The sequence below is a fragment of the Chaetodon trifascialis genome, chromosome 4, assembly GCF_039877785.1.
Source record: "Chaetodon trifascialis isolate fChaTrf1 chromosome 4, fChaTrf1.hap1, whole genome shotgun sequence".
Classification (NCBI taxonomy): domain Eukaryota; kingdom Metazoa; phylum Chordata; class Actinopteri; order Chaetodontiformes; family Chaetodontidae; genus Chaetodon; species Chaetodon trifascialis.
This window is the reverse complement of record NC_092059.1, coordinates 20,936,077-20,949,431: the sequence shown is the minus strand read 5'-3', so window position 1 is coordinate 20,949,431 and position 13,355 is coordinate 20,936,077. Positions and strand designations below refer to the sequence as shown.

At 41.0% G+C, this 13,355-nt stretch overlaps 1 protein-coding gene across 1 annotated transcript in view; it reads left to right on the top strand.

The window, feature by feature from the left end:
- The first annotated feature begins 306 nt into the window (after positions 1 to 306).
- LOC139330722 (collagen alpha-1(XXIV) chain-like) overlaps positions 307 to 13,355 on the top strand; it is an 87,159-nt gene continuing 74,110 nt past the window's right edge. Inside the window, exons 1-2 of the mRNA XM_070961804.1 lie at positions 307 to 763; positions 11,142 to 11,212. Coding sequence (XP_070817905.1) covers positions 711 to 763; positions 11,142 to 11,212 — 124 coding nt within the window. The 5' untranslated portion in view covers positions 307 to 710. The remainder of the gene's footprint in view (positions 764 to 11,141; positions 11,213 to 13,355) is intronic.

The window sequence follows — 13,355 nt, the reverse complement described above, 5'->3', positions numbered from 1 at the left end:
TGCATGTGTGTGTCTTTGCAAGCAAGTTCGTACTACTTTGTACAATCAGAGCATGCCCTCTCTGCCCTGCTGAGTATACAGTAAACATACATTCTGTACTGTATTTAGGTTAATACAGTAGTCAAAGCAGACAAAGGCCAGTGATGAAGATAAGCCAAACGTCTATTCGTGATGTCACGAGTCTGTAAGTGGTGAAATCCAACACCACCAGCTGGTAGGAGTTGTGTTGGGGTGAAGACGGGTCCCCTAGCATCAGTGCAAGTCAAGGCACATAGCAGAAACCACCGCCTGGAGGTAAAGCCGCGCAGAGCTGGATCTGCTGTCGTGTTGGAGACCAATCTGAGAGAAGCAGCCGAGCTCCGACTCTCTATCCCCCACAGCAGCCGAGTCAACGCTGCACCACGCCGACTAGCCGCTCTCCACGCTAACTTTTTTCTATGCAACTGTTGCGCGTCTCCACTTTGGATAGAAATAGCCTGATCACTGCGCGCCGCAGAGCGCAAAGGATCTGAGAAGCTCAGGTTTGAACGCGTTGGAGAGATCTCTCCTCCGGACTGCACTACAATGAGGAAACTCTGAGGTGGCATTGCTCCAACGTCCACTTTACGCTTTCTTTGGCTGTTGCCAAAGGGTTAGCCCATGAGCAGGTATCCTCTTGAGTGTGATTCTGTTTTCACCCAGATCTCTGCTGCCTGGACAAATGCATACAAATGCATTTAGGAGCTCAACGGACAAGGAGTGGACACGTTTCCGCGGCAGCAACGTAAGTGAGCATTTGGATAATAGTATGCAGATATGAGGTTTACCTAGGCGCATTTGCGCCATTGAGACTGTTCCCAGAACAGATTTTCATATAGCAACAGGCGGACTTATTTCTGATCTGGTTTGTTGGCATCTTTCCCTGACAGGGGCGCCAACTGACTAAACAGAATCCCTCACTAATAAGTTTTAGCCACCAAAACGTGAGACAGTATTTTTATTCGATCCATATCATGAATGGATTGAGTTTAGTATTAGAATAATTGATCTCTATTATTATCATTATTGCTTTTCATTTTAGGATATTTTCAGTCAAATCCTTTTTATTTTTGTTGAATTTTCACACTTTAGTTCTGCAGAATAATGATAGAACCAACTGTACAGCTGAACATATGCAGCTCATTCCCAAATGATGAGTGTACTTTTCCATGACTGCATGTTTTGCATATTTGACAGTGAACTTCTTTCTTTATTGCTGGTTGATCTTGATAAATGTGGCTGACAGCTTAGCAGTAGTAAGTGCAGAAGTTGTAGCTTTGAACTCCATAAGAACATGCAGCCTGAGCTCTCCAACATTCGAACATGAATACCATGTGAGCCACTGCTGAACCCCCTTCTTTTTATTTATCTTTCACTCACATAGCTATGATAAGCCCAGAAGTAAACAGTCGAGCATGTAGAGAGAGGATGAATGAGAATGGCCTGGAAGCAATGGTGTTTACTCAGCATGTCAGTCGTGATAAATCATTGTTACACTGTGTGATGATATAAGCATCAGAGCAACTGTCAAGGACTCAGCATCTAACAGATTATTCAAACTTTAAGTGGATAGGCTTCAAATGGAGAAATATATGTATTTAGTGCTTTAAACCTTCACATTCCTCATGGAAGTGTTTATTATTGACATCCTGCATGCAGGTTTTGCTGTCCTGCCACATTCAGCTGGGACTGTGGCCAGAAATGTGCACTGCTCCATAGGCAACTTAACAGGAAATGTATTTTCTTCTATCAGAAGTGAGTCCAAGTTGTCTGTATTCCATTAAGAAGCCCTTCCAGATAAGATCTAAAAAGAGCTGACCACACAAAGCATTCTGTTGTTCTCTGCAGATAGTGTTTGCTCGATGGAAAACAAAGTGGACCTGAAATCCTGAGAGGTCCTTTTTTTGTCCTTGAGAGTGAAAATGAGAGCCTTATGGAAGAACTGAGTTGACTGAGAACAAGTGTGGCCTCCCTTGAATTCACTGGGAGAGTTAGTGTGTATGCATCAGTGGTTAACTGGTTCCTGAGCTCCAGACAATCACCCACTGTTGCAGGAATTGCTGCTCCATTGCTGGCAGTGGTTGGACTGTATAGCTGCAGAGGCTCGCTTACTGTACACTTGACTGAGAGCATGCTGTCTCCTCAACACCGGCTGGGAGTTCCCATAACAAGTTGATGATGCAAGTTTGAGGAAGTGGACATGGGCATTGCTTAGTTCACTGGAGGAGGAGGTCTAGACTAATGGCTGATAAAAATGTCATTTATGATGTGTTAATTGAACCAAGTTAGTCTTATGGCTGCCTCAAGTCCACAATGCAAGTTCATTTCTTTGACATGATGACACACAATGACGTTTCGATTGATTGTTTCATCCACTGTGTATGTGCTGCATCTGTGCTTCAATGATATGAGTGGTCAGTGCATCGTTGCTAAGGTGTTGGCTAAGTGGTTCCTCTTATTCTGAGGAGGACACCCTCTCGGTGGTGGAGCATAACGCTGACAGAAAGAAGGCTACTGCAGTCAGACTACCTTTGTATGAAGATGCAAACGTCAGCATACACTCTATTTGACTGTGAAGTAGACTGTGCGTACTGTGAAACTAATGAAGATAGAAGGGACATATGACATGTTCCTGCTGTTCAAGTCTTGTTGTTGGTGAATGAACTACATGAACACTGTAGCTCACCACCGCTCTTACTACCTTTTATATGGCCTCTCATCTTTTCTTCTGTCGTCCATGTATTCTAGTTGAAGAAGCCACTTTCTCATAAGCTCAGTTGAATAATATTCAGGTGGTGAAGAAGAAGCTTTAGAGAGCAGTTCACCCAAATTCAAAAGAACAATACTGTCCAGTATCTCATTTGTAGGTATCTAACCAGACAGCTTTTTGAATGGGTTTGTCTCTGCTGAGATGCCACCGCCCCATTACAATGGAGGTGAGTGAAAGTTGTTTATGGAACTCAATCAATGAAGAATTTCTGCAAGTTTCTTAACAAAAACAGTGTCCAGGTTAATCAGGATGACTTACAGACTTCACCGTGAACACTTTTATTGGCAATTCTCTTCTGTCCCAGCTGAAACATAATAAAAAGTGCCCATAGGGAGGCCTGTGGATAGAGAAAGTACTGCCAAGGTGGAAAAATCTGCTTTTTCCTTTTTGTTGTTATTTGTGTAAACAATTAAATGATCATAGCTGTTAAACTGACAAACAAATTAGTCAATGTTTTGATTTGGTTTCAATAATGTAGAGTATTCCCACCTGTTGGCCTGCTTAGCCTTGAAAAATAATGCATGGTGGGATCACAGCTGCCCACCTTTTTGTGGCAGTATACTCACCTTCTCCACACCAGCGGCTGTAGAGATTCTGGCCTGTCTGTGTGAGTGAGCGTATTTAACCCTCCTCACATCTGCAGGTCCCCCGCAGCAGGAAAAGGGCAAACCAATAAAGGCCAGTGGAAGTTTACTCACAGCCCTTTGTCTGCTCGCTGCCTTGTGGACTAAGTCAATCTTTACTCTGGTCTGCAGTGACCTCTTGACTCCAGCTGCCCTTCTGAGTGAGCACAAACATGCACCACGTTCAGCTCTTTGTTAGAGAAGAAGCATCTGGACATGACAGACTGGTCTTAGAAAATGAGGTTTTTTGAATTCATCAAAGTGATTGTTGACCCTGTTTGTGCTCTGTGTTTTATAAAGGCTGCTGGTATTTATTTTCATATGTTTTGGAAATGTTCTCCAGTGGCCAGATTCTGGGAAATGGGCGCTTCTAACCTCTCCGATATGTTTGAGATTAGCATGCCTCATTCTTCCGTTATATTCTGTTTAAATGCTCAGTCCAAGCTGGACTTGACACTGATCACAAAGAGAGTGCTATTAGCTGGGCTTACTGCAGCAACAAATTGATTGCTACGTGCTGGAAGCCATCCCATTCACTCTCCTTTCGAGTGTGGGTCCTAATGTATCTCATCACCATGTACTTCGAGATGTTCACAGCTCTTGTTCTCATGGGCTGTTTTTGTTTGTTTTTTACCTCCCTCTCGTTACTTGTTGCATATTGATTGTGTACATTATTGTTACTCATTTCGAGATGCACTTTTTTCCTCATTGTTACATGTTATCAAACAAATGACAATGCAATAAAAAAGCTGATCTCAAAAAGAAGAAAATTATCTTTAGATTTAGATTTGTCTTCCTCCGTTGCTCGGGGGAGTTTGGAAATGCATCAGATCTGGAAAGTATCTCAAGCCTTGGCCATAAAGGAACATCAAGTAGGCGACTGAAACTTGGAAACTTGCTGACCTGCTAATTTTTGGCTGATGGCCATTTGGACGTGAGAGGAAGACAAGCCCACTTAGTGCTTCCATAATGAAGTAATTATGATCAGGACACAGGTGCTAAAGTTGAAACATGGCCAGCAGGAACAGACATTGGCTGTGGATCTGTTAGTTGTTCGTGTCCAATAATGTGCTGGTTTAGGCTGAGGAACAAAAAGCGTGCAGGAACAGAACACCTGATTAGCAAGAAACTCAGATGTTTCCATTGAATATCAGCTTTTTCTCAGCATGTGAACAATGTGTGTGTGTGAGAGAGAGAGAGAGAGAGAGAGAGAGAGAGAGAGAGAGAGAGAGAGAGAGAGAGAACCAGGTATTTATCACGTTGTGAGGACAAAAATCTTGTTACACAGTCACATTGTGGGGGCTCACCTGCCTTATGGGGACAAAATGCAGGTCCCCTTAATGTAAATCATAATTTTAGGGACTGAGGATAGGGTTACAGGTTAGGTAAGGTTAGGTGTAGGGTTAGGAACAGGCAAGTAGTAGTTAGGGTTAGGGTTAGGGTTAGGGTTAGGGTAAGGCTCCAGGAAATGAATATAAGTCTATGTAATGTGTGTGTGTATGTGATGCTGGGTCTTAACATGATGGGATACTGCATATATGACGGATGTAATTTTTCATTTGTGTGATTTATTTCTCTCCCAGTTTGACATCTTGGAAAATTGACATCCCTTATGAGCCTCAGCACAGTTCCTTAGAGCACTGTGTCAATTCATGTGCCGGAGTTATTGCTTTCCCTCTGTTTTGAACTCCACTTCATTTAAAACTTGGGCTCAACTGAGCCACATTTTTCCCAAGGGGGCAAATAACAGTGGAGGTTAGGCAAATGCTCCAAGGTCAAGCTCTATAAACCTCAATTTTCTGAGTAATGACTCTCATGTGGAGTACTTCTAAAGAATACTGAATCTACTGTTGTGATATTCTGAAAGAAACAGTCCCTTCAAAGTCAACAGAAGGGATGAAATGTTACGGGGCAGTCAAGGGGTTTGTTTAGATAGTCCAACATGTCCTTACAAATTAAAGAACTTTTCCGCTAAAGGCAAAGGAGCCGCTGTTGGCTTTGTACATGATTTTTACCCCACACAGATCAACAGCACTTACAATCGTCTCCCTTCAAGAAGTCAAACATTTCAGACTTGTTTTGGTGAATTAAGAATTTTGCATGCTTTGTAGCTACTAATGGATCTGATAAGTGGCCAGCCAAATTAGGCATGTAAACAGTATACTGTGAATGACTCTGCTCACAGAGTTGCCCCTGACAGACACCAATGATCAACGTAAGAAAATTGTTTCCCTTTCCTTATGAGGATTGTAAACAGAACTTCAATGAGTTTGCTCCTATTTGCCATGCCAAATGGAGCACTCCATTTGCCTCTGTCAGCCTTTTCCATCGTTGAATGAACCATTGTTAGGGATCCAAGCTAATTTTGAGGGGAGAAAGGCACGATCTGTTACTTCTGGAATGATTCATTGCATAGGGGAGTTTTAAGTTGGGATTATTTATAGTCTTGACGTGACACCCACTCCCCACATAGTGGTATTTCCCTTAGTCAACAGAGTAGTGTTTGGGGAGCTTTGTCTTGCTTTCAGCAGTCTTTTCCATTAACTGCAAGGACTGGAAAGCATGTCTTAGTGTGCTGTCACTTAGACAGGGATTTACCTCAGGATTTAATAAAGGAACAGTCAAACTTGGTAGCTCTGCATGAAGCCTGGATATGAATCCAACTCTTACAAAATAAAAAGCTTACATAAAGGTAATGTCAAAGGAAATAAGTTATGTACAGTTAACCAACTGATGCTGAGACAAAAGCATGACAAATGGCAGGATTAAGATAATAGAAAATTCCCACCATGCTTACGTCACTGTCGATGTGCTGAAAGGATGACCTGAGTCTCTTTGGCAACAGAGCCTCAGGGATGCCTTAAATAGCTCTGACCAGGGAGACTGTGTGACAGACTGGCAGAAAAGGGCTGTCTGAATCAGCATCAGATGGCCCCACTCGACACTCTAAAAGGGAATGTTAACTGTTACATTTAGTTTTTTTTGTTTTTTATTTTTTGGTCTACTTTTAAACCCTGCCAACTTTTAAGCAGGAGCAGCTACTCGTCGGCTTCATGAACGTCAGTTTTATCCTCTCAACAGATGAATGATTGTAATCATATATTCCCCCTTTGTTTTCCTCTATTGCTTTTTCCGGCTTTGGGGATAAGTTTGGGTTCCCGGCTGTGGAATGTCGCACCACTCTCCCGATGGGGAACAGGTGACAGGCACAACTCCTAGTGTTTCTGCTTAGAGTCTTTTTCTCTTCAGCCCTCTCTCGTTGACTTCCCTGTCAATTACTTTCTCTCTTTCTCTTTCTTTTGCTCAACTCTGCAGGGCCACATTGCTCCGGGAAAACAAACATGGGTGCCTGTCTGTGGCTTTCCGTCAAACAGATCCACATAAACACACACAACAATCCCGAAAGGTTTAAGGTGTGACAGCAGACTATGATTGATAGCACTCTTTTTGGTAGTCTTACATAACTGCATATTAGAATAGCAGGATGACTGTCTCCCTGTGTCCTTTGTGCAGGCACCACACTGCGCTGAAAATCATCACACTAGTTGCCAGAAGCCACTTCAAGTTGTGTCAGCAGCTGTTACTATGTGCATGGTTGTCCATGTGATTGATTCGCAGTGAACATACGGACATGTGCTTTGAAGCTCTACATGATGAATGTTCTGCCTGTGTCCTTGGTTGTAGTTGTAGGAGAAACAAGATGACATGACTTAACTGCTGTAACGCTTTGACCACCGTTAAAAACCTGAAGAGCATTTTGTTGGTAGGATAGGGAAGCTGTATATCAGTGATGACACATGTTCTGCCATCTTTGCTGTTGTTTTAGAGACACATTTGAAAGATTTCACGGTAAAACTGAGAATAAAGACTGAAAACATGTGGGTGTAGTTGTGCATAGTGGTCTGTGTAATCCCTGTGTAACAGTGTGTGCTTTCTTGAGCCAAAAAACAAGCAAGCAAACAAAACAACTTTACACTCCACGTGCATTTTAGTAGACATGACTATCTCAAGTATTTTATTTTTGACAGATAAATTGAGTTTACCAAATATCCATTAAATCTGTGTATAATTTTGAGTAATTGTGTATAAGAAGATGGACAGCCAGTAAACACAATGAATAACTAGATTTTACACTGCATGTTAGTGCATATGCGTCCCATTTAAAACTGTATATGAAATTTCATTTGAGCAAGGAAAAACAAATAACAGTGCAATGGGTAGATGCACACTCCTCTTGGTTCCTTTCCATTTCTGTGGCCTTATACGGATTGTACAGAGTAAGTGCTGCCCTCCAGCTACATGGTGGGCAGTGCCATCTAGAGGTGGGGTCAGGTCTCAGGTCACCATATGCAGTATGAGTAACATTGGTCCAAATATCTCACTGTGTGTTTGGTACTGTCTGAATTGGTACTGTGGAATATAAGTTCAATAATGTGTTTATTTCAATTGTAACTGTTAGTTTCACAAACAAGATTTTGTGCTTTTCCTTTATCTTCCTTTAACATGATGATATTTTCATAAGAGTGTATGAAGCTTGTGCATTGCTATATGACGACAGAATATTTTGTAGTTTGATCACTGTCATCATACACATGGTATTTGTGGCTTTTCAGAATATAAAGCAGATCATTTTCTCCTGTTTACCAAACAAGCCTGGCTTGGGAAGTGAAGATCCATGAAACAGAGTGCTCTTTACAAGTTGGAAAAATGAATCTTAAAAGGCAGGCGTGACACTTCTCTCTTAGCTGGGGCTTCTCCCTCTTTGTGGTCATAACTTTGTTGAGGCATACTTCCATGAACAGCTTTAAATTGTTATTTACTAACTATGCTTTTGAGACAAACCCATCAATGTCTGGAAACAATAAATCATGGCACAAAATAGGCTCCTTGCATGACTATATTTTCAGAAATAAAAATGTAAAAGTTGAATGTCTTCGTAGTCAGGTTGCCTTTTAAGGGGCTCACAGGTTTCTTTTTTACATGTGCCAACTACTAATTTCAACCCATTTGACTAGGCCGGTAAGAAACGATTATTGTCATCATCAATTAATGTAGTCTATTTTCCTGATTAATCGGTTAGTCTACAAAATGAAAAGAAAATACTAAAAAAGTCCCTGTCATAAATCCCTTTCACATGGCACAGGGTACAATTTACACACCAGAATTCATTAGTTAGTCTGTACAGCTGTGACGTTTTTTTTATTTTATTTTATTTACCGTGAATGGACAGTTATGAAATTTGGGCTCAAAGTGGACAATTTGATAAGGTTTAGATATTTTTGGTGAGGCCATTGCTATGAAGGATGACAACATATTGTAATTGATGTTCAAAATCACTGTGCGAGGTCTAAACTTAACAACTCACAGGGGTTAACTGTTAACAGGTTTACTTTAGGTGCTGGTGAAACTAATTTAACATTCAACATGAGTCAAATTCATCTGAAGCACAGCTAATTTATTTCCAAAGTGGTCATTGTAGGCACCAGTGATACAGCATATACAACAAGAAATACTGCGGGGTTTGGAGGTAATGGTCGCCCCAAGCTTATTGGGACAACCTGGAAAGACAGCCTATAGCAACTTCAGTCATTGGAATGGAAGCAATAATGAAAAGAAATGCTGTATACTAAACTGTTTTATCTTCAATACACTGAGGTACCTATCACAGGTAGTAGTGCCTAGGAATATGAAAGGCGCGGCGAGAGGGCGAGGCTTTGCCATAATGTTTCTCATTGACAATTTTACTTTGTAAGCTAACGCTAGTAAGCTAGCTAGCATGAAGTTAGACATTTCTGGCAAAGTGAGCTGCAATGTGTCTGTAAATTTGTCTGCAGACGCTACCATGGCTAACATTTTGACAACTTGACATAGATACAGCATTGACACTAACTTTAGGTTTACTTTAGTAAAGAAAGGTTAGCAACATTGGTACTGTTAAATTACAGTTGGTTGCGAGGCTTACCATTAGCTTATAATGTTGTATAGACCATTCACGTTTAATGTCCTAAAGTTATGGCTGCCAAAGTCAGGTCTTTTCTAAATGCCATTTCATGTAATTTAGTGTAATTATAACACATCAGTCTCCCCTACTCTTCTCACACACTGAGAGGAGGTACAAATCTGTGTTTATAGTCACAGGTAACAGATTTAACGCCTGTATCTGTTTCATTTTTAAGGATTGATGTGATGAACATCTGGCAAACACAGGTGTAGCAAGGTTATAGATAAAGCTGTTTTAGTGCCAGGGTCCTTGTATTATACTTGCTGGTTCAATGGCATGGTTTACTGAAGCACTTAAATTGAACATAGTCATAATTTATTGCTATTAATTACACCTGTGTGTTGACAGGACGCTACAAGTCAAAATGACCACTGTGAGAAAAGTTAATTCCTCCTTATAGGTCCTGCTCATATCCTTAGTTCATATCTTGACTGGCCATTTCTATACTTTCTACACACATTGCCTACTTGTACCATTGCAGGAAATATTTCCAACCTCCACTCACTGTCTTTACGTAATTATCTGCTGCTGATTATAATATGCTGATGTTGTATGCGACTTATAATCAGCATTTCATTCCAATTTCACTGGCAGATAACTACTGTGCAGTGGCATACCAGTGGCTTGTCCCTCTTTTTCTATTGTGATATGTTGATTCTTAGTGGTATACTTTGATAGGAGGCATGTTGCTGTTATTTCATTGGCTTATGGGACAAGAAAACAGTATGCCACGCCTCCACTGCCATATACCACTGGCAGATCTGCTGGTGGAACAAGAGTGGGCTATATGCAAGTAAAAAAACTGACTTACAGTAAGTTACAGTGAAGTGATATACTGGAATATGAGTAGCATGTCCTTAGCCACTTTTCAAGTGCCACAAGCCAGTAAAACGGCAGTGCCATACGAAAGCAACAGTGATCAACACAACAAGAGTGGTATATCATCAGTCGATCCATCTCAGCATCAGTCACTTCCACTCTAAGCTGATCCCTGATTTCAGGCAGACTCTTTCTACTTATGTCAGCAGGGTAAGGCTGGACTCATAATGCTCAATGCCTGAATAGAAAGAGAGCCAGGTTATAGTCTTTAGTGTTTTTTCTCAGACTTACCACAATTTTGATTGAGACAAAATGAGCGTTTTTTTTCTGTTGAGCTGACTATTTGTTGAGTGTTGGTTCATTTGTGTGCTGTGACTACCCTCAGTATCTAGTCAAGTGTAAACTTTCCCTTGAAGAGTTTCATACACACTGAAACCTAACATGCATCTTTGTGATAAAATAACAGCTCCTCGTTAACCAGGATTGTAACTGCATGGGAAGGGTTTGTAAAGTGGTTAGCAGTGTTGCCTCCTGGGAAAGAAGGATTAGACATCAATTTCCAGTCCTGCTCCTCTATGTGTATGGTTATCATGCTCATCTCTCCCTTGTATTTGCTTTGGTGTCATCCTGGAGTTCTGGTTTCATCCCAGGCTACAACACTCACTTACAGTAGACGCGACTTAGGCACTCTAAGTTAGTCACAAATGTTGAAGTGTTTGTTTATGTCTGCATTTGCCCTGTTTTGGACTGGCGACATACTGCTCAAAAAGAAGAAGTGGACATATTGAGCAAAGAATTAATCATAGTTAGCTTGATACAATTAGTAATTGGATTGTCTACATTGCCTATATTTGTATGGTTTATTAGGTTGCTGTTAAAATGAGCTAATATTGTTAATTTCTCCCTCCAGGTGGAACTTTATCCTGCTCCTGTCAGTATGCTCAGCAGTACTCTCTGGAGAAGAAGACTACCTAGCTCAAGGTAAACAACAGAACTCTTAAGGCATACCTAAATGACAGCATTGAGATAATTACTGGCACACTTTTTGTATGAAGGCCTTTCCCTTGTTCTTTTCTCATCTTTATGAATGTCTTTCTTTGACATTTGATCATTCATCCATATTTACATGGACAGGGTTGCAATACTAGTGACTGATTTTTGTGTCCCCACATGAATGAATGAATGATAGAGAGGTGATGTTATATATTTGCTGTTGTTCATGTAGTTACATAATTAACTGGATTGTATATCAACCAGACTTCATTGTCCGCATTAAATACAGTGTCTTTGTCAATTTCAGTGTAATGATATTAGAGTTTCAGCCGTTAGCTGTAATCATTCACTTGCACTACTGACTCCATTTGTAGCACTTCAACCATAGCCAGCTTCAGGCCACCTTTTACAAAAATCATTCAAGTGAGTTCCATGTTTGAAGTTATACAGATCTGAAATATCTGGAAAATAGAACACTGCTATCAGGAGTAGGATTGGTGCATCCCTCTGCAGTGATATACATTACATTTTTTGGAGAAAAAAATTGCAATGTAATTTAAAAACATGTAATGTGACAACAACTCAACTGAATTTTTGTTTTATATTTCATTCTGGAGCAACTATATATATGGACAGTGGCTGCAAACAGGAGGTCTTCTTTCATTGCTCTTCCTCTCATTTTTAACCTTCTCCCTCAACATGTCTGCTCTTGCTCTCTGGGCCATAGCATGCATGTAGAAGCAGCCTAAATAGCCCCTCAACCTTAGCTGCCTCCTCATTTACCCATCTTTTTTCCTCTCATTGCTCTCGTCTCTCTGGTCCATCAGAGAAGGCTCTAAACATGTCACATGCAAACATAGTCTGACGTACATGCTAAGAAGAGCACTCTGAGAAAGTACATCAATCAGTCAGACAAAGAGGAGGAGGAAATCTCAGGTAAATGCTTAGCAAGTATTGGAAACTATGCTTCAGATAGATGCTGGGGATAAGGTGATCCATCTGTTTGTTTTTTTTAAACTAAGTAACAAGGATGAAAGGAGTTGATGGTGAGAAGGGTAGATGTTAGGAGATGACCATAGATAGCAGAGTAGATTTTTTCATCAGAGTTCTGTAGAATCAGTACAGCTTATGCCTGGATCAGACTACACGAATCAAGCCCAATTTTAAGACGATTTTGTTGTGGCCGACCAATTACTGGCATCATGGCTGATCGTGAACGACAATGGGGCGCCTATACCCGTGTAGTGTGACATGCTAAACAACCCCAAGACATTCACACGACAAGACTGGCACGTCTCGACACGCCAAGTGTGACATCTCCCGTGATGAGGAACAAATGGACCAAAGTTTCCATTATTCTTGCATTTGCATGTAATGGTCGAGTGCATCCACCGCCATTTTTTCTTTTTTATTTTTCAGCACACAAGACTGTCAGCATCACACACAATGCTTCTATCAGTTTGACAGTTGCTTCACCCGCCTCCCCGATAACATCTGAACTTGTGCATTATCGCGAAATAAGACATGCTGTGATTGGTCGGACTCATATATGTAGTCTTGCCAGTCACCTGGCCAAGACACGCAAGCGTTTAGGATGCTGTGATTGTTATCTGAAACGGGGACCATCATTTAAGACAAAAAAATCATGTGGTCTGATTTCAACATCAATTTCTTTATAGCCTTTGGGACAGCTCAATTATAATTCCACATATTCATTGTTTTTGAGTAACATATCACTGGACCACTGCCAGAAATAGATTAACACATAGTGTACATGCACACTTAAGTTAAGATTGATCTCATGATGAATCCTTACATATTTGTTCACATCTCCATGTGAACGTGCTTTTTCTTCTGCCCCTTGCACAGAGGAAACAATAGCCCTTAAGGACCCCTCCCCCTCTACTCATGTACCTATTGTTGATGAGCTCACTCCAACTAAGACCAATTCATCATAATGAGGGGAGGAGGAATGCACAGAGTGCTAGAGCAGCTTGTCTTCACATATGAGACAGGTTAGTTGGAATCTAGGCTGACATTACCTTGGGCTAAGAATGTCAAGAACATCTCAGCATGCTTAGATCGGCTGTAGATTCCCTACCTGGGCTGCAGGACTAAAAATCCTGCAAAA